This window comes from Rhinopithecus bieti, unplaced genomic scaffold (genome assembly GCF_001698545.2).
Source record: "Rhinopithecus bieti isolate Rb0 unplaced genomic scaffold, ASM169854v2 scaffold_40377, whole genome shotgun sequence".
In the NCBI taxonomy this organism is placed as follows: domain Eukaryota; kingdom Metazoa; phylum Chordata; class Mammalia; order Primates; family Cercopithecidae; genus Rhinopithecus; species Rhinopithecus bieti.
Window position 1 is genome coordinate 792,301 of NW_016817076.1, and position 21,592 is coordinate 813,892.

The 21,592-nt window shown below is 33.4% G+C and overlaps 1 protein-coding gene across 1 annotated transcript in view; it reads right to left on the reverse strand.

The window, feature by feature from the left end:
• Positions 1-21,592, reverse strand: part of PSMD14 (proteasome 26S subunit, non-ATPase 14) — a 106,967-nt gene that overhangs the window by 25,470 nt on the left and 59,905 nt on the right. The window contains 3 exon segments of the mRNA XM_017855804.1: positions 4,674-4,781; positions 19,521-19,671; positions 20,664-20,734. Of these exon segments, the coding sequence (XP_017711293.1) occupies positions 4,674-4,781; positions 19,521-19,671; positions 20,664-20,734 (330 nt within the window).

Consider the following 21,592-nt stretch of genomic DNA (forward strand, 5'->3'; position numbering starts at 1 on the left):
AAAAAAAAAAAAAAAAAAAAAAAAAAAAAAAAAAAAAAAGAAAAAAAAAAAAAAGATGTCACCGAGGTAGAGGAAGAAGGGGTAAAAAAGAGAACATTTAATGAGCAGCTAGTATCTGCTTTACACATTAAATCTTCTAATCTTCACAGTACTGTAAGGTAGGGCAATTCAATTTGTATTCTGACAGATGAAAATAAAATGCAGGGTCAGGCTCAGTGGCTCAAGCCTGTAATCCCAGCACTGGATCACTTGAGCCCAAGAGTTCAAGACCAGCCTGGACAACAGCAAGACCCCATCTCTATAAAAAACAAAAACAACAAAAAAGAAAGAAAATAAGACACATATATTAATTTGTCCAAGTTTATAGCTAGTAAAAGGCTAGATGGGGATCTGAACCTAGTTCATTCTTATTCCATAGCCTATGTTCTTTCTAACATACTATGCTACAATGCATGTCAGGAAATTCTTGGATTAAGTCTATGTACTTTAAGGATCAGGATGAAACAAAGCATTATGTTAATTTTTAAGCTTTGCTAGCAAAAATCACTCCAATGAGTATGAAAATATTTTAGATGAGTACTTTAACAATAGATTCTTATCACCAATGTCTTTTATAAAAGTGAGCTATGAAATTCCATAGGAAGCAGTGACTGATTGTAAAGTACCAAGAGTATATATTAAATCCTTATTCATTTCAATAATCATCAGGAGCAATGAATTAAATTTCAGTGCATAAAAATGCTATTCTGTACAGATCAAAAAGTAGAAGTGATCAGGGCTTCCTTTAATCTGTGCTATTTGTGTACATTAGGAGATGAATCATCCTGGTAGAGAATTAGAAAAAGGTGCTCAGTCCTCTAAGCAGACATAGTCTGGCTGCAGACAGTGGAGCTTGAGCTGGAAGCTCCCTCATCCAAGCACGTTTGCACAATGCACTCACTAATTGCACAACCCTACATGGTGGTCATAAAGCTAGTAACTGCTATAACCAATACATACAGAAGCCAGTTAATGGACCCACAGATACTAGGCCCTATATTTTTGAGACTATCAAAATCAGATAGTCTCATTTTGATAGTCATGGTTCATGATAGTGACTCATGGGTTCCTGATAGTGACCACCAGCATGTGAGCTGATGGTTGTTATCAGACTTTTATCCCTATTACTTGAAAATCAATTTTTTAGATAAAAGCAATAAAACTAACACAGACAGCAAGAAAGATCAGCAGGTATAACAATAACAAAACAATGTTAAGTTTAAATCAAATGATATCCTCAAGTAGTCTTTCAATTTCACTTACTCACCTGCTGTGGTGGCCCCAGTGCCTTCCTCCCAAATCATAAGTCAACCAGCCATGTCCTTTTTAGTTTCGTGTAGAACTACACACGACCAACTGACTTATGATTTTACCTCTATGCACTCACTGCTGTGGAAAAGCAGGCTCATTATAAAACACACAGTTTATGAATTATATGTGAGCTACTCATGGCTTCCTGATAAGTTTTTAAAGTTTTCATGCTCCTTAAAAAGGTGTGCTTGGATCTAAAGACAAATTTGTTTGCCTTTATTTTATATTGATAAACTGAAAATACGGTGGTAACTGATATCCTTTAAATCACGTTCTAAAATGAAGCTTTCTGAATATAAATAGAATAACTGAAAAGAAACAAAATGTGTTTTGTGGTTCCCTCTAGAGTGGAGAACTGAGTTGCAGAAGGCGAAAGAGGAAGGGAGAGTTTTTGCTAAATGACTTTGTACTTTAAATTTTTTTAACTGTATATATATTATCTATGCCAAAATTAATTAATTAAATTTTCAACAATAATATAAAAGAATGAAGCAATCTGGTTATGAGTACTAGTTCCTACATTACCTCACTGGGCAACCTGGGCAACTCACCTTTATGGGCGTCAGGTTTCCTCATGTACGAAATGATTACAATGGCTCCTTTCTAGTGCAATTGTTTTATAACTTATATGTTCAGTAATTACTGATACAATGTTTTCCAAATAGCTTAACTCTATTAAACAATGCAACTGTACTCAACACTATACTTAGAGGCTCTTAGCCTTAGCACATGCATCTATGCATCAATATTTACTAAATTTCCATTAGACTGACTACCAATCTTCAAATTTACTGTGACACTTAAGAATCCAAAATGTCACTGAACAGTTTATAATGGGATAGTTTTAAAAATTTAGTCACTAAAATAAATGCTTGTTAACTCTCAATTCTAAACATTTGACAGTAACAGACAAATGTTCCAAGTGGAAAATAATATACATTACCATATATTAATATAAAAGCCTAGAGTACGGGCATTATACTTTCTCCTCTCTATGAAGATTATTAGTGGCTTCTATTATATAAAACACGAAAGTGAAAATAACCTTTGTCTCTTAGCTTATTTCAACACTGTCAATTAGTACTTTAAAATAACATTTTCTAAAAGCAATGTATGTTTCACTGAACAAAATTTAAGAAATATGGGCAAGGAAAGACAAAAAAATCTCACAATTCTACCATCCAAAGGTAACCAATGCTAATATCCTGGTATAAAATATACAGGCACCATCTATAAAATACACGCTTGCAGAATGGAGAACTGATATATTCTGCTGTATAATCTTTTTCTTACTTAACATATTTGAACTTTTCTCAAATTATTAAATAGCAGTCTACAATGAATCATAATTTTTCTCCACTACTTTAATAGTAAAAAAAAAATCTGTTAGAAAATCATTAGTGACCACCAGCATGTGAGCTGATGGTTGTTATCAGACTTTTATCCCTACTACTTGAAAGCTGGTTTAAGAGCAAGGCCCCTCTTAACACCAGCTAACTTCCCCTTCAAAATAAAAGGCACGGCATTTCTGAAAGGCTTCTGATCCCAGAGTTAAAGATTCTGCTAACATAAAGTAAAATTCATTACAGATATTACCATTCCCTTCAGGCTCTTCTGGGTTGTTTTCTAGCTTGTCTTAGAAAAATAAGAAAGTACATTAAGGTGTGGCTTTGTTCTATGACTTGTTGGCTTGGTCCCATTTGTGTGTTTTAGTATTGAAATTGTCTTAAAACTGTAGAGCACCCAGATAGATGTCATTCTGATGGGCACTATATAAACTGTGAAATAAATATATTTAGAAGTTCTAATTGGAAGGCAAAACAAACTAAAATGAAAGGAAAAATAATGATGCTGTAGTTGTTACGTACACATGTTGTTTAACACAGGTTTGGAACCTGCTTTATAAGGTGCACTTTAAATTACAGGCTGTAAAGTAAGATTAAAAAATACAAACTGGAGTGGTATAAAAAAACACATTATTAATATTGATTACAGTCGATTTTTAAGGTTAAAAAGCAGTGCTTTAATTTTAAAAAAGAAATCTGCAACAGGTGGTGAGTGAGTTGCAATTAGTAAAAACTTCTGGCAGAAACATACCATGTAGTAATCACAATGATCTTGGCTTGTAAGATGCTACTTAACCTTTTGCAAAAAATAATGAAGCAGTATGATGCTACTGGAGTTTATAAAAAAGGTCATTATCACAGGCTAAACAGGTCCAATAATATATTCTCTTGGAACATGCAAGTACGGGCTTGTCTGTACCCAGTCAAAACCACTGGTAGCTTATTTCATACTCATTATACTTTGCAGTTTTCCTTGACTTGCATTTTTTTTTTTTTTTTTTTTCAAATCACACCTCAATCCTTTAAAACAAAACACTTCACTCTGATGAAGATTTTGGATGAGTGACTGCCACAAAATTAAGCATTTAAAAGTATAAAGTTATCAAAGTGTAACCAAGGCTTAACCATGGTTAACTGTCAAAGCCATAACTCCCCAAAGATAACCTCATGACAGAGCAAGGTTTCAGAAGGGAGCAGCAATAACTACTAAAATGTCTTTGTTTTATGTATTCTACTTAACCAAACGTGGTATTTCTGCCCATTTAATTAATCTTTAGAGAAGTAGTTAACTAGACAGACACAGACTGTGGTGCATTTAAAAACACATTTAAAATAATTTTTGCAGACAATACAGATTTGTATAAAAACACCATGGCATGTGAATGACACAAAGAAAACAGTCACTCAAGAGGATATTAAGTGTCTGAATACCAGTAACTGCAATTAATGGTAACTGATTATCACAATAAAAAACAAGATATAAACTCTCATCACAAGTAACATATGGAGGTCTTTTATAAGGTTTATTTTAAAGGTGGGTTTTTTAAAAAAGTAAATTTTAAGTATATTTAAGAATTATTTCTAGGGATATCTTAAAATATACAGCAATTTCTCCATTGTTTTCTGCTATGAAAAATACCTACTAATCAAGCAATGATAATAGTTATGTCCTTCACCTGAAACTCCTATTGGTCCTTCTCTATAATGTCAACCATGCAAAGCCAGAATGCTTTCAAGATAAAAGATCTACTATGCTCCCAAAAAGGGTGTCCTCAAATACGATAGGAAAATTTAAAGACCCCATTAAAAATTGACTCACATATGAGCAAATATTTCCACAATTCTCTTTTAAAACAAAAGAAAAATTAATTTGCAAGCAAATTAAAATACTAAGAATTAGAACTTAAAAAGACTACTTATAGCAGGCTTTTAACATGTAAAACAGAGTTTTAACACATTATCAAATATAGGTAATACCTGGATAGATGGCTTGTTTAAGTGACCCAGATTTGAAGTTGTTTGTCTTGGTTCATGTCCTAAGACCATCATATTAGCATTGATCAGTCTGAAGGCATCAATAACAACCTGTAAAAACAAGGTGTCAAGTCAATTCTTTTTTTAAAAGCAAGTGATAATGCCAAGCAACAGTGGACAAGGCATGATCAACGTGCATCTGTTTCTGGACTATATCCAGAAAATCATTTAATTATAATATTAATAAAAAAGAACCTCCTGCTGACTGTGCCATCAGCACACCACCCTCTATCTTGTAATGTAAGTTGACACCAATTATTGCAATTTTCATGAAACAGTAAAGAAAAAAATTAACTTTGCATCTTTATTATTGAAATCTGTCATTACTAAACTTACACCAAACAGCCTTCACTGGTGTGCATATGTTTGTCACCTAAATTTTACCTAATCAAAATGAATGACAGAGAAACTAAAACTGAAAGTGAGCACAAGTTAAGGGACCACATCTAAAGCCCAGCCCTGTCACATCAATTACACCACCACAGTACTTGAAATGACAACAAAATTACAGCCAGCAAGGCACTTGCCCACGTATTCTCTTCTAGTCAGATACCTTTTACTTCTTGTGACTATGAAAGACTTATACCTTGTCTGATGGCCTTAAATGTCCAAGCCACTGTCAAGTATAGAAGGCACAATATAAGAAAACCAAGGTCATCCATGCTTTAAGCCAAGAACATGGTATGGAATGATAAGGTCCTAAATTCATGGTAAAGAAATTATAATAGGTATATTCTTTTTGTGTGTACAGAAATACTTCAAATTCTACTATGATACAATAACATCTGTTAGCTCTTACATATAAAGAGATTGACAAGAATCACATACTTGCTAAAGCTTTTCAACACTGTAAAGTTTTATGTAAAGTCACGTGACTTTAAGACAGATTGCCACTTGAAGGGAATTTAACTGAATAGATTTATCACATAAAACAATCTTAAAGCAAGATAGTATAGTAACAGAGTATTTCTATATTTTGCCTTTAAAAGTGCTGAACAATCAATGTTTTAAAACCTGTGTCAACTAGATTTGTTCTTATTTGTACAATTATTACTTGAGGATATTAAGAGATTAAAAATAGTTAAGCCAACCAAATCTAATCAAGTCTGAAAATTCTGTTTGTAATAAGTATTACTGCATGCTGTATACTAAAGAACAAGATTTAAAGAAAGAAATCACCCTTTGTAAAAGATTGCTATGATGGGACCAAAGACAGTAACAAAAAATACAAACCTAGACTAAAACATGATGACAAGTGAATCAATCCAAGTTTCTGTCTACTCATTTGGCCTACAGTATCAACTCTGAATTTTACTTTTATTTTAAACAGTTAATATTTTCCCAAAGATTCATTCCTCTTGCATCAAAATAAAGCCAAGTATCCCAAGAACATGAATGATTTAATGGTTTGTGAAAACTTTTTTCTTTTTATACAATAACCTCAATCCACACTTAACTTTCATGTTTATATATAAATAAATATGGCCTACATTGCGTATACTTAAAATTTTTTTCTAAACATATTCTTTTTTTAAAAAAGCAATAAAAACAAGTGCTAATATCAGACATATTTTAATCAGATGTTATCATAAATAACTTCAAACAATTGTTGAAAATATAGAAGTAAAATTTTCTCACACTCATACTAAATAAGATAAAGTTAAAATGTTGGCAAAGGAGGAAGAAGGTGACCATTTTCAAAGATAGGTATATAACTTAAACACAAAATTAAGAATTGCCACCCTAACCATTAATGGTAAATATTTAAGAGCAAAGCATCATTTTGGTCCATTTCAAGATTTCAGTAAAATCATTTATGAGAGGGAGAAAAAGCTGCTACAAAACTATGAAAATTTCATTATATAGCACAACAAAATTCCTGTATACTTTTTTATAGTGAATGCTTTCAAACTAAAACAGCAGACAGCTATTTTACTTGTAGAAGTCTGTATTATTTCTCTGAAATATTATAAGCAGGTGTGAAACTTCATAAAAAGGAAATGAAAATACCAGTTAAGTAGGTATCATGATCTGTTAAAAACACATTTTTAAAATTTTCTTAAGAAATTAAGAGAAAAATTCAAGAACTTAATAAAATGACATGCTTTCATTGACAATTCCTGAGTATCAATGATGGCCTATAGAAAATGACTACTTTACACTAAGATTAAAGGAATTTGCTGCCATCACTATAGCTGAAAGCGTTTCTCCATGTTTGTGTATTTACAGCATGATGCAACAGAATGACAGCAAAATGATCACTCCATGGTTAAAAACAGAAATCTTAGATACAACACACTGAACAAAGAACCCCCAAGAATTAATTAAGGTATGGGTGGGTAGGGGAAATAATCCATTTTTTTGAGCTCTCTAAATTTTCTAAACAGTTCATTCTGAAGTATATAGACATTAAATTAGTTCAGTTTGTATCTTATAAACTAAAGCAGTAATTTAACCAAAAAACTTTACACAAAAGTATCTCCTTAATAACAAAACCTCTGAGTAAAGTATGAAGAATATTTTCAGTAATATGATGCTAGACTTTGAAAAATTCCTTTCCATACTGAAGGCCTACACACCACATTGAGTCTCTATTCACCAGCCTGACCATTTAATTTTTTCTGGTACAAGTGCCTTGAGACTTTTCAGAGGTCACTGCAACAGTAGACAGCTTATAACAAAACCATTAGCAGTTTGGCTAGCTTAGGGAAACCTCTTACTTTCCTTTTTTGTTTATTATCACTGCATGAATCTGCAGCATATGATAGTTTATAATTTCTCAGGCTTGTTAAATTCATGTTAAAGGTCTGTTTTCTTGTTGAATAAATTTTGTTCATATAATGCTGCCTATTTCATACACTCAGTCTTTAATAGCACCTTTGGTCTATGCGCAACTCACAGATCAAAACAGAGGACTAAAATAGGGGTTGATGATGCTATTTACATGTGTGATTCCTGCTGTCTTCTTGTTAGTAGCTTTAATATAATAGAAGACCTTGTCTGTTTTGTAATTAACACATCTTTACTGGAGAGATATTTGGAAGTGATTGCTGTGAATATACTGGTTAGTAAAATAAACACAATCACACACCACTTTCTGTTATCAGACAAATTTGTGAATTGTACACATTATACTCCAGATCAACAAACTGTGATATAACAGCCAAGTAGAAGACACATATTTATATAACCCTTTATTTTTCTGAAAATATGTATTCACTCTGACCTTGCAAATATAATTAGCTTGTGGGATGTGCAGATTTCAGTACCATGGTTGCTTTACTAATTGCAACTCTTGGAAATAGATACTAAATATTTGGAAGCTGCCAATACAAAATAAAAACTGCATGTTTTTTGTACATCTGTCTTAGACTATAAAAGCAAAATAGTTTTAAAAACAATACTGAGTTCCATATTTATTCCAAGCATGCCCAAGGGTCAAGGATCTATCATTTCATTTTAATGACGAATCTGGTTTATGACTTAAAACTCAGTCTAATCCATAATTTTTTGGCTTCCTTCATGAGTAGAATACAGTTCATCCAATATGCTATTTATTTTAAAATTCATGTTTTCACATCAACTGCTAGGTCACTGAAAGACTAGACTAAATTTCTAAAGCCCCAATCTACAGTTCCCAATTTTTACATCCAAAGGAAGCTATTTTTAAGCAAAGCTCTTCAAATTAGTTTAATACAAAGGTGTTTTAAAGAAAAATACACAAACACTTCTGGCAGTAGCTGTAATTTTTTTCTCTCTCTCTTTTCAGTTGGTCCAGTTGTACTCATATCACAGTCAATGATTATGGGTATTTACACAGAGTAGAACTAATGTTTTAAGAATTTATAATGCATTCATTTTCTTGAGCTTAAAAATGAAACAATCAGAATCTTCCATAACCTCAGGTCAGCTCACTATATATATAATATATATTATATATGTATGCTTATATATTATATATAATAAAAATCATTCAGTTCATCATATATAGATGAACTGTAACTTGTATATATGTGATGAACTAAAATAATTTTAAAACTTGAAAAAATTTTAAGACCTCAAAATCAATGTCAAACACTAAAAGAAAAAAAGTAAAATTCAGTTACTAGATTACATATTTTAAAACATAAAACCATCACTATGTAAAGTAAATCTCTAAATGATTATAAAAATGAAAGGTGTGGAAAGAAAGGCAACCCATATCAAATACTCTTTATCACCTAGAAATGACCTGTTATCAACTGCTTAGGTTGTTTCTAGATTCTTTAAAAATTAAGAGTGCATGTGACCTGGGAAGTACTGCTGGGGTTTGTGACCATTTCGTTACTTCTGCTGCCATGCACTGCCAGACATCTATAAGAGAAAAACATCTTATGTCTCTTGTAAGCCCACAGCATAAAAAATTCAGAGAAATCTTACTTTTTATGCCATTTCCAATGAAAAGCACTAAGAACTAAAACTGACTCATGCCAAATGCATATCACTGAATTGCTGTGATTTCTTAGTCTCAAGTTTGCAACACGGAAATTATTTATAAAATGTCAATTTTAGCTCTGGAAAAGAAATTCCTATGTGTATGTACATTTTCTTTCTTCATCCTCGGAGAATTGCTTACTGTAGCTAGAGATCTGTAGTACAACTTCAGTATATTGGGAGAAAAGGGGGATGGGGTGTAACTTGCATAATTTACTTTTTTTGACAAGTGAAGACATGCATCAAAATTCAAAGAGTAAATCCACAAGTTTTGAACATATATGCTTTAATGAAAACAAATCGATCTTTAGAAACTAGTATGGTAAAAGGTAATTAGACATTTTTAGATTCATGAAACACTGGGAAAGGAATTTACTTAAGTTATAATAAAAATAAAGTTTCACAGAATTTTTTCAACATATGCATGTAGTCAGTATGGTGTAGAGGTTTAAATGCTTGAGGCACTCTGGAGTCAATCCTGCCTAAGTTAGAATTCTGGGTCTATCACTTACTAGCTAAGGGACCTCAAACAAGTTATTTAACCCTTCAATTTCTCCATTTGCTCATGAATGACGATGCCTCATAGACTTGGTAATAAAATAATATATGTGTTTCTGCCACTATAGTTTTCACTGTTACTAACTGTGGCAGTGATGGAGTTGCCCAGCCCAGCTCTTTCAACAGAACCTGCTGTGGAGTGCATGACTGACTCACAACCTCCAGCTTTTACACCTTTGGATCCACTGGGCATTCACACCAGGTCATACTTCTCCTGGGCAGCTCCCAGCCAACAACTGAACACAGCAGTGGTACTAGAACCTAGTCATTCCTGCCAAATAAGGGATTCCTGTAAAGGCTAATTTTGGCTCAAGGACTCCCCAGCAGCCTGGCTGAAATTTTCTGAGCACTAGCTACAGTCTGTGGCTCTTCTACCCAATCTACCTTCACTTTCTCCTCTTGCAGGGTCAAACCTTCACCGCTGTCTGAAGGCTCTCCCCTTTCTCCAACATGGGTGTCTCCCCCAATAAATCTCTTGCATGTCTAATTTCATTTTGGCATCTGATCCACAGAGGACCCAAACTGATACAGTTAACAAAGCAGACTACTGGTATCATGAAGAGTGTTAACATTGGAAAAAAGTTACCCTAAAAATCAAGTTATAACTATAAATTTTGCTTCAGGAGACACCTGAAGTATTAAAAAAAAAAAGGAAATTAGAGAGTGACACTGTAAGATGTATTTCCTTAGGGAAATTCCTGATTACCATAAGAAAGCGTATAGTTACACTGAAGGTTATTATCTCTCTTTTAAAAATGACTGAATATGCCTAGAATCTTGATACTACTCCTGCATGATCAGTGTTTCTAGACTCATAAGTGACAAAGAGTGAGCTTAAAATTGAACTCCTCAGGGGACTACTAATAAGCTACAAGAGACTATCACCTATGGATCACTAATCTGATATCAATTCTATCTAGGGGCTACTCAGTCTACATCAAATGGAACCAGTGACTTCAGATCCCTTTCTAGTGGAAAAATTAAAACAACTGGTTTGTCTGTTGGCAATTCCACATACAGCAAAGGAATAAAGGGCCCTAGAGAACAAAGATGGGCTCAACTATGTTAGCATGGCAGTAGAGCATGTGGATGAGAATAAGGGATGTATATACATTGCTTATGCTATAACACCACATTCAAAGAAAAATACAAAGTATATCCACTGAACTACTATCTCTCAATAGGCAAAGGCATTTTAGTAGGAAAAATATGTAAAGGCCAATTACTTTGCTGTGTATCACTTTTGTGTATTTTTATTTTGCTTATCAATTAAATACTATATAGAAATTATCTTGCTAATCGTCTCAACCAAGTTTAGGTATTAATATTATGAATTTATGGATAAGGAAACTGCATTGTAGAGAATTTAAATCAATTAAATGAAATGACACAACCTAAATGATACCACTATGATTTATACCTATACAGCCTGTCAAAGCCAGTACTCTTCATCATCAAGCTGTTTGTTATAATAGCTGTCCTGACACAAAAACAAGAAAGGAGTACTACTGTGTTCAGTTACTCAACAGCAAGGTTTGTGTCTCATTCGTCACTGAATATCCATTCTATAACAAAGTAAGTGGCACACAAAATACAGTGCAAAATAAGTGTCTATTGAAATGAAAAACTAAAAAAAAAGTACTTTTGGTTACTATGCTATAGAAATTTTACCACTTATGTTTATTTTCCTGAAAAAAAGGAAAAGAAAAGAAAATATCCATCATCTATAAACAAAATCTAATCACTAGCTTGTTAACAATATAGTCTTTACTTATCACTGCTCAGTTCTGAATTCATGAAATACTTTTTTGTGACCTGCTAAACTGAGAAACTCATAGACCACTGACTTGTATTTAATTTGGATTTAAAACTACATATGGTAAAGCTATCTGGAATGTGAAAAGTGACTGTAAGCATCTATTAATCAGCTTACTAGTAGCCTAAAAATCACAACCGAGGGATCAATTATGACTTTGAAGAAAATTTACCACTTCATTTCTACCCTCTTCAGGAAATTACAAGGACAAGAAGACATTAAACCTGACAAAACTAAGTCCCAGGTCCAGAAATATCCTCGCAACTAACAATGGCTAACGTCACATCTAGAATGTGATCTTTAAAAATTAAAATATATAGGCTCTGAAAAGGCCTCTCAATCAAAGTCATAGTTTCCACGTTTCCACTTGCTAGTTCAAAACTGGCATTAAGGATAGGGAGTAGATCATATTCTTCTCTATAACTCCAATGTACTCTTGGCATAAAGTAGTGATCAACAGGTGTCTGTTGAACTAATGACCAGGGATAATTAGATGACTACAGAAAGAAAAGCATTCAAGAAGAGAGAGTCAATAAATAATATTCTTACAGGTAATGAATGATGTATTTTTACTCAAACAGTTGGATTCAAACTAATTTGAAGCACATTTACATCATTCAAAATGCACAGTAAGTAGTAAAGCATAACAAATTAGCTCAGAGATTATATTATTAATCTAGAAGCTCTAGGTTAAAAGAACTCCATAGGAATTCTTACCTCCATATACGACTTATGCTCTTAAAATTTTTAAAGTAAAATTATTTCTACATTCCTAGCTGACAATTCCTTATATCAGCTAAATAAATGTGATAAACTATTACACGTGTTTCTATCATAAATAGTATAGGAACATTAATACCTGTAATATTTTCTTAGGCATCCTCACAAGATCTGAGAGTGTTCAAACTGATAATAAGAGTGAAAGACAGGAAGCAAACAAAAGATAATACAGTAACAAAACGTGTTCCAAGAATACCTTGGAAGGGTATGCTCACAGAGCTATGTCAGGAATGGAAATAGATTTTTTTATGCATTCTATTTCCTATTTTTCTCTTTTTGCCTGGAAAACTAGACAAAGAAAAGGGGTGTGCATGAGTGTGTACAGTTTATCATTAGGACTACCCAGCCCTAGCTGACACTTGTGGGATACTGATCAAAAAATAATCTTATAAATATAACAGCTGTGCTAAATATCTTTTCCTACTTTTAGAAGACAAATGACATATTAAACTTGAACTCTAGCTCTAATTTTACAGGGTTCAAACTGACCAAGGATAATGTTCATAAGTAAACTGGCTAACTGACCTTGTCAATCACATGTTCCAGTTATTTAATAAATGACTCTATGCTAACATATAAAAAATTAATAAATGTCACAAAATTAACTGCAGTTGTTTGGATATGCTAAAAGCTAAAAAAAAATAGAACTGGTAATGGCTGAACACTGATGCAAATTCATTCCTCAATTTTATTTTATAAACATTTATGAAAAAACTATTGCAATGCACTAAATTCCAAGATATTGGTATCTCTCCTCAAAGACATCTCAGTCTTGTGGGGAAGACAACACAGACAGATGAATAAAACACAAAATGGTTAAGTGCAATACATTAATCACCTCATAGGCCCAAGTTTCTTTCTTTTTTTTTTTTTTTTGGAGACAGAGTCTGGCTCTGTCGCCCAGGCTGGAGTGCGGTGGCCGGCTCTCAGCTCACTGCAAGCTCCGCCTCCCGGGTTTACGCCATTCTCCTGCCTCCGCCTCCCAAGTAGCTGGGACTACAGGCGCCCGCCTCGTCGCCCGGCTAGTTTTTGTATTCTTTAGTAGAGACGGGGTTTCACGGTATTAGCCAGGATGGTATCGATCTCCTGACCTTGTGATCCGCCCGTCTCGGCCCAAAGTGCTGGGATTACAGGCTTGAGCCACCGCGCCCAGCCTCCAAGTTTCAAAGTAATATATTCACTTCAGTTTCATCAGCATGCCCAAGGAAAATATCTTAGAAAATGGTAAGTGCTAAATAAAAGTTGGCGAATCAGAAGAGTATTCCTAGATTAATTAGCATGTACAAAATATAAGAAGGGAAGACTTCATTTCTTTTGTAGTCATTAACATCTTCCTAAATGTAGCAAATTAGAGATTAATTTATAGGCTTGTTCTTATCAAAATTTGCAGAAACATTCACATTATATTTTTTAAATATTCTAGTTTTTGATCCTTTTTTTTTTTTTTTTTTTTGAGATGGAGTCTCGCTCTGTCGCCCAGGCTGGAGTACAGTGGTGTGATCTCAGCTCACTGCAACCTCCAACTCCTAGATTCACGCCATTCTCCTGCCTCAGCCTCCCGAGTAGCTGGGACTACAGGCGCCTGCCACCACGTCCAGCTAATTTTTTGTATTTTAGTAGAGTCGGGGTTTCACCGTGTTAGCCAGGATGGTCTCGATCTCCTGACCTCGTGATCCACCCGCCTTGGCCTCCCAAAGTGCTGGGATTACAAGCGTGAGCCACCTCACCCGGCCATTCTTGATCCTTTTAAGTATGCATTATGTTAATCTTCAGAATAAAGTATCATTTATTGCACACCTCCTAATATGACATGTGTACTCTAATCTCTACATATATTATCTTATGATAGTTATAATGCTATGAAATAGGTACTAAGAGGCCGGGCGCGGTGGCTCAAGCCTGTAATCCCAGCACTTTGGGAGGCCGAGACGGGCGGATCACGAGGTCAGGAGATCGAGACCATCCTGGCTAACACGGTGAAACCCCGTCTCTACTAAAAAATGCAGAAAACTAGCCGGGCGAGGTGGCGGCGCCTGTAGTCCCAGCTACCCGGGAGGCTGAGGCAGGAGAATGGCGTAAACCCGGGAGGCGGAGCTTGCAGTGAGCTGAGATCCGGCCACTGCACTCCAGCCTGGGCGACAGAGCGAGACTCCGTCTCAAAAAAAAAAAAAAAAAAGAAAGAAAGAAATAGATACTAAGATTCCTGTTATATAGAGGAAAAATCTGAAGCTCAAGAAAATTAGGTAACTTGTTCAAGGTCACACTGCAAAAGAGGAGATAAAAATGGGATTTTAATGCAGGCCTGACCCCTAAGTCTGTGTTCTACATTACTCTATGCCCTGGCTATGGCCTACTACTAATGTAATATAATATATTATATAAATATATAGAGAGAGAGAGAGAGAGAATATATATATATTAGTATATATATATATATACAACACACCATAGATATAATAAAATAAGAAGCTCAAAACAAGACTAGGATTTGAGTAAACTATTTTGAGTACTTAAAAACCTTCGCCATCTTAAAACTTTCTAATATAAAATTTCTTGGAAAAGTAAAATATTTGCTACCCACCCCTAAAAAAAAAGACACAACCTTCTAGATATCTGAAAATAAAGGGTACGCTCTTACAACATTCATTCGCTAACTTTTTTTTTTATTTTAATTTTTTTTAAAACTAGAGACAGAGTTTCATCATGTTGCACAGGCTTGTCTCAAACTCCTGGGCTCTAGCATTCCACTCACTTAGGTCCCACACAGTGCTGGGATTACAGATGTGAGCCATGGTACCCGGCCACATTCCCTAACTTTCTTCCTGCATTTGTATTTATTCTCCAAAGCCCCATCTTTTGTAAAATGCTAGTTGTTTAAACAAATTAAAACCAATGAAACCACTCCTTTTACATTCTAATACCTGTGGAAAAAAGAATGAACGAAGAGGTTAGTACCACTTGGAATGATATTGTTTCTACATTCTTCCCATGCGGTACAAGCTCCTCTTTTTTGAGTGATGTCCCGCCTACCTCTCAAAACTCAGCCCAAGCTTTATCTATTCTGTGCAACCTACACTGATTTTTCTCCCTTCTTCTAATTTTAATTTACATTTACTGTGTTTGCTATACAAGTAATACTTTATTGTATACTGGCACATATAAAATTCTGAATAAGTATTTGTTGAATTATTTCTGTCTCTAGCAACCAATTTAATACTTACAGAAACAAGCAATTTCAGTATATTTTGTATCAGTATGCAAAATATCAGTATAGGTTATCAGTATATAATTGGCAGAATGAGATCTTGCTCACTACTAACGCTAAATGTATATAATTTATCTTCTCAAAGAAGACAAAGACCATTTTTTAAAATTTATTTTGTACTTTAGAATCATTAGCATACAGATCAGGGATCCTTAAGAAATACCTGCAGATAAGCTGAGCTACAGTTAAATAAACATCACATTTTTTAAAGTCTATTGAGTGTTTTGATCAGATTAAATAAAAATGTTTCAAGAAAACCTAACCAGTGGAAGACACATTTGGACACAGTCATTTCTTTTTTTATGTTTTCAAAACAGAGAACAGACACAATGATTGTTAGGAGTTAGTTAGCTGGTAACAACTGAGCATTTTACTAATAGGAACCCCATCAACGAAAATGAGTTCTCTAAAGCAGTAATGCTTTTTAATAAATATATTACAATATCCTAATTAAGTTGTATGCTAGTTTTATGATTTTGCCCAAAGTGACCATTCTTTTTGCCTCAAGAAAGAAGTATAGTCACATTACAAGTTGAATTAACTTCTAAATTTGCTGCTGGATCTAGTTGTGGGCTGAGTATACAAGATAATAAAACATTCAGCAAGAGGTCCCCACTGTGCCATTTGAGAACTAAAGTTTAAAATATGTAAATATGTATATTTTACAAATGAACTAAATGGTACAAGCAGATCTTATAAACTATTTCCCTGATTAGAGCAGAACTCACTGGTAACTTCTGTGAGCTTACTCTCCATTTAAATTATGAGTGCAATTACCATTGGTTTTCACCTGTATCATTTAAAAACATTTATAGTAGGGTTACAGATTCTTTATCATATAGTGTACTTCATTATTTATGTTAATTTCAGTGTTTACTCCTAGGGATGTCACAAAAGTCAACAGGAATAAATCTGTCTAAATTGTTTTTTTAAATTAATGGAACAACACATTTTAAAAAATCAATTAATATATAATACATAATACCTAGAGAAAACTATGGAGAACTTAGAGGAAATGTACAGCTCTTTCCCCTGACTTATGCTGAAGAGAATGACACCTATCCACAGTAACTTAAGGAATGGCCTCACAATGACCTCTGGTATTCATTTTGCATTCTGCAGTTACTCTGATTATATCATTCATAATGGTTTAATATTAAAGAATTAAAGAGTCATTAAAAAAGCCTGAGCTCTGAAATTTTACAGAACTGGATTCGTAACTTTGTTCTAATGCTAACTCATGGTCTGACTTTGGCAAAGCAATCTCCTTGGCCCTAATTTTTTTTTTTAACCGCTAATAACATGTCATAGTAACAGGTCCTATCTTTAGGATTATAACAAAGAATAAATAAGTTGAAATGGTTATTCATAATACCTGGCTCACAGCAATTATTCAATAAAAAATGTAATCAAGTCACCATAAAAGAAAATCAAACTAATTGTGAATGAATTGAGATTACCAAGAAAGAATCCAGGCTTATCTAATTTCTCAAAGACAGAAATATTGGAATTTATAAAGATGGAAATATACAAAACGTTCAAGAAAGGTTTTAAAAAAAGTGAACAGAGACCCAACTTAAATCATTTATATATAAAATGTCATTTTAATTCTTGATCTAATCATAGCCTTACTAAATATTTTGACAGCTTTCATAAATCACACACAGTGAAAGGAGAGGGAGACTCTTATGCTATTCTTCATTTTTATAAGTTTATATTCATAAGTATCATGATTTAACTAAAACACTCTAAGGATTTACTAGCATTTAATCTGATTCATAGTGATGAGAGGACTTGACACTGAAAGAACCATAAATTACAATCAAACTCTGACTCCTTAAAGATGAAGTTGCATTACTGACAAAGAACTGGATCCTTATTTCAGGAGATGTAATAGTATGAATCTAGACATTAGGTCCAACAAGTGATGCAAATCATCAATGATAGGTATTTACACTAAATTTTTTCAAAAAGATTTCTTCCTAATATACAAAAGTAGACAGTGATACATATGACTTCATAAATTTTAGATATATTATTTTAAAACTAAATTTAACATTGTTAAGACATGTGATGAATGCATATTATTAAATGAAATTCATCATTTTAATATAAATTACAATTAATTAGAAATAATGAAAATTCCAATATTATACAACACTTAAACTAGGTTTGGAAACTAAAATTGCCATACATACTCATTTATTTACATTTACATTTATTTACTGTATTTTGAGAATGCTTTCTTTCATTGTGTTTGTTTTACTTTCCTTTTCAAAGTAGCCACCATCACATTAGTCAAGATATCATAAAACCTAAGTTAAGCTAATACTACGAAACAGAATTCTAATTATATTTAAAATTAAGCTTTAATTATTACTTGTAAATATTGTGGTAGGGGACTTTGTTAGATAATTGTTATATTTGTAAAACAGTAATCGTTACTTAAATGAATTACTTACGAGTTACTAAAAAGGTACCTTAAAATACAGAATTAAACTTAAGAGGTATTATACTGTAATTCATAAAGCCAGTAACAATCAAGGATTTTTCAACCTCTTTTATCTAACCCATTTAGTTAAAAAAAAGTAAATAAATTGAAATATAGGCATATAGCAAGAATCAGAAGCTATCCATTCTGAATGGTCTAGTATATCAGTTTCTATTATTGTTTTGTGGATAGTTTTGCCTCTGAAAAGCTAAATCACACCTAATAAGATCATGATTTAGAGAAGACCTCAATTTTTATACATGATAATGGTATGATGTCAGAAAACATTCAACTTCAAATTTATGACAGATAAAAACTCCATGTTTTAACAGCCATGTTTAGTTTGTTTGAGCTGGTGAGCAGATATAAATGTAATCTGCACTACTATCAAACTCCAGGTCTGATAGATAACAAGCTAATATTTACTTCTAAGTGCTCTAAAAATTATTTGTAAAACCTGCATAAAAAGGATTGTATAAATATATTGTGATTTTTAACAATTATTCTACACTACAATGGAAGTACATGCTCAAACAAGACACCTCAGCAGTATTTTAAAGCAGTAACCACCTAGCCAATTTCTGTATGTTCTGTAGTTTTTCTAATCCACTCTCCCTGTGGTTGAGCAAAATCGAATTGCCTCTCACATTTGCAGACAGCTCTGTGAAGGTGATAATAGAGCTGCTCCCTGCTGTCATGAGGCAGGAAATAGGAAAATGGCATATGGGGCTAGAAAGAAAGAAATGAAAAAAAGAAAGAAAGAAAGAAAGAATGAACAAAAAAAGAGAAAGAGAACTAAACAAGAACAAAAGGGGTTTCAACAAAGAACTATAACCCAATATGCTTTCCAAGTTAATCTGTTTTCAGAATTATTTAGCATATTTAATCATTCATTTGCATCCTCACTCCAGAAACGTGAATGGTTGATACCAAGTCTTTGGGCAAGTTTTCATTGTCTAAAATATTTGGAAAACACAACTCCAGAATATGTCCTGCACAATGTCTGCAAAACAATGCCCTTTAAATAGATTTTTAAAATGTTCTGCCAATTCCAAATTCATCATTTGAAAATAAAGGTAAAGCAATGTTTATTTAAATATTAATAAAATGTTTATAGCAGGCTTTGAGTATGGTTTAACTTTCCTAATTTTATGAAATTCAAAAAATTTAAAGATAAATATTCATGACAATTACACAAGTGATTAAAGAAGAAATCTCTAAATAAATTGCTAATAATACCAAGACACAGTTATCAACTTGTAAAGTTTTTTTGTTTGTTTTTTAAGTAAACAGATAGCAGCTTTCTGTGTAATTAAGAATCCTGCTTTGAACAAAATGGATTTTTATTTAATGTATCTGTAAACAGAATGTGGCAGTAGATGGCAATAAAGATAGAAGCTACTCTACCTTTCCTTTTACACTCTGAATGGGATCCACAACCACTGCCACAGCTCTCTCCGACAAGGCTTCAAAGCTCTGCTGAGTGTTGATATCCACACCAGAAAGCCAACAACCAAAGCCAGGGTGACTGTGATACCAACCAACAACCATCTCCGGCCTGAAACAAAGAGGGCATTCAGATGCTCAGAACAGAACAAGTAATACATTTATGATATGAAAAGAAACAACACACTAACGGGGTATAAATTAAGAAGAGATGAAAAACACACAGGTGTGAAAAAGCACCATTAGAAACCCTGAAATTGTACACCATATTATCCAGAAAACATGGAAATGAATATGTGTGACAAAGGAGTACTATCATTAAGAGATGCACATTAGCAGTGGTAGATAAGGCTTTCAGTTTTTCACCTTGTTACCACAGTTTCTCAGAGCCAGTTTTTAGCCTTTCAGCATTCAAGTAAATATCTACTCTTTAACTCCTTAGCTCTGGGAGTTGGATTTTCCAGGCACAGAGTACATTTTTAACAATGGACACCAGGATCCACTGTTATGAAAGGATTAAATATCAATTAAACCAGCAGAACTAGGAACTCAGTCAAAAACCAATTTGCACTGTTCTGCTCAGCTGCTGAGCCTTTTGCTAACATTAATTTTGAAGTTTTTTCCACAGTAGAAGAATTTGAGCAAGAGAATGGTAACTATTGAGAGATTTGGTCTGAGGAAAAAAACTTCAGAATATTTGGATTATACTTTCTCCGTCTTTAAAACTATGCCTACAAACATAATTAAATATTCATAATCTCATTCAGTTGCAGCTCTCAAATACATGGAACATACAAGCTCTTTCAATTATAAGTGACTAGACAGTAACTCCATATGCTAAACAGAGGGAAGCTACAGCCCAAGCTTACTATGTGACAGTCAAGAATTTTAACATGAGGCAGTTCTCTGATGGGCAAATTTCTCTGGTTCTAAAGGGAAGACATACTAGACAGGCGGTGCATGGCACCGATATTTACAGATACTTTTATGTCAACTACGTGACCTCTTTTTCTAGAAATGATATTGATGAACATCTATAACTTTGAGGTATGTTTCTATAAATATTTCCCATGATTTCTTTAGCTGATCACTTAAAATGCTTACCTTCCTGTCTGTTTCAACATATCCAACATTTTAGCTTGGAACACTGGATCAACTGCCTCCACACTTACACCCTGATTTAGAAAGAAATAAAATTATTAATTTTGTAAATTTGGAAAAAAAAAAAGCTTCCCTATGTATATTATTTGGGGTTGCCAAAATCATTTTATAGGTTTTGATACCTACATTTGATACCTCCTCAAGTCATTCAATTATAAACCTCAAACCAATCAAGCTTCTAAAATTGCCAACTAACAAACTGCCATTGGCTATGTATATGTTTACCAGAAATAAGAAAATAATTGAACCAACCATAGCTATTGGTTAGACCTATCTAGGCAAGCATACTTCCTAATGCCATCTTATCATAACTGATGACTAAAATGAGCTTCATCCAAAGTTCTACAAATATTCAGCTATCAAAATGAAGCAGCCTCAAGTCTCTTACGTACAGCATTATTTTGCTAGTTCAACCAAAATAAAATGTTTGAACATGGAAGAATTAAAAGGTTCAGATCATCTCTCTGGCGATAGAGTACTGTCTTTATAGCTCCCAGGGCTTTTTTCTAACCTCAGGAATCTAAATCAAATGTACTTAAAGAAACTAGTTAACATAAGCACTTCCTTCCCACCAAAACAAACAGTACGCATATTGAATTCCAACAGAGAGTACATCCTCAAGAACAGGGGTATGCAATCTGCTGCTTATAGGCTAAGAATGTTTTCGGGTTTTTTCTTTCTTTTCATATATGTACTTTAAAAGGACTGTCTTAAAAAAGAAGAAGAATATGCAACAGAGACATATGTCTTTATAGAAAAAGTTTACTGACTCTGGGGTCAGAAGGAAAACTTTCTAATTCCATGACACTAGGAAATAGAATTAGAGTGAATATAGGGATCAAAATCTTTTATTTTATATTGTCAAACAAGCA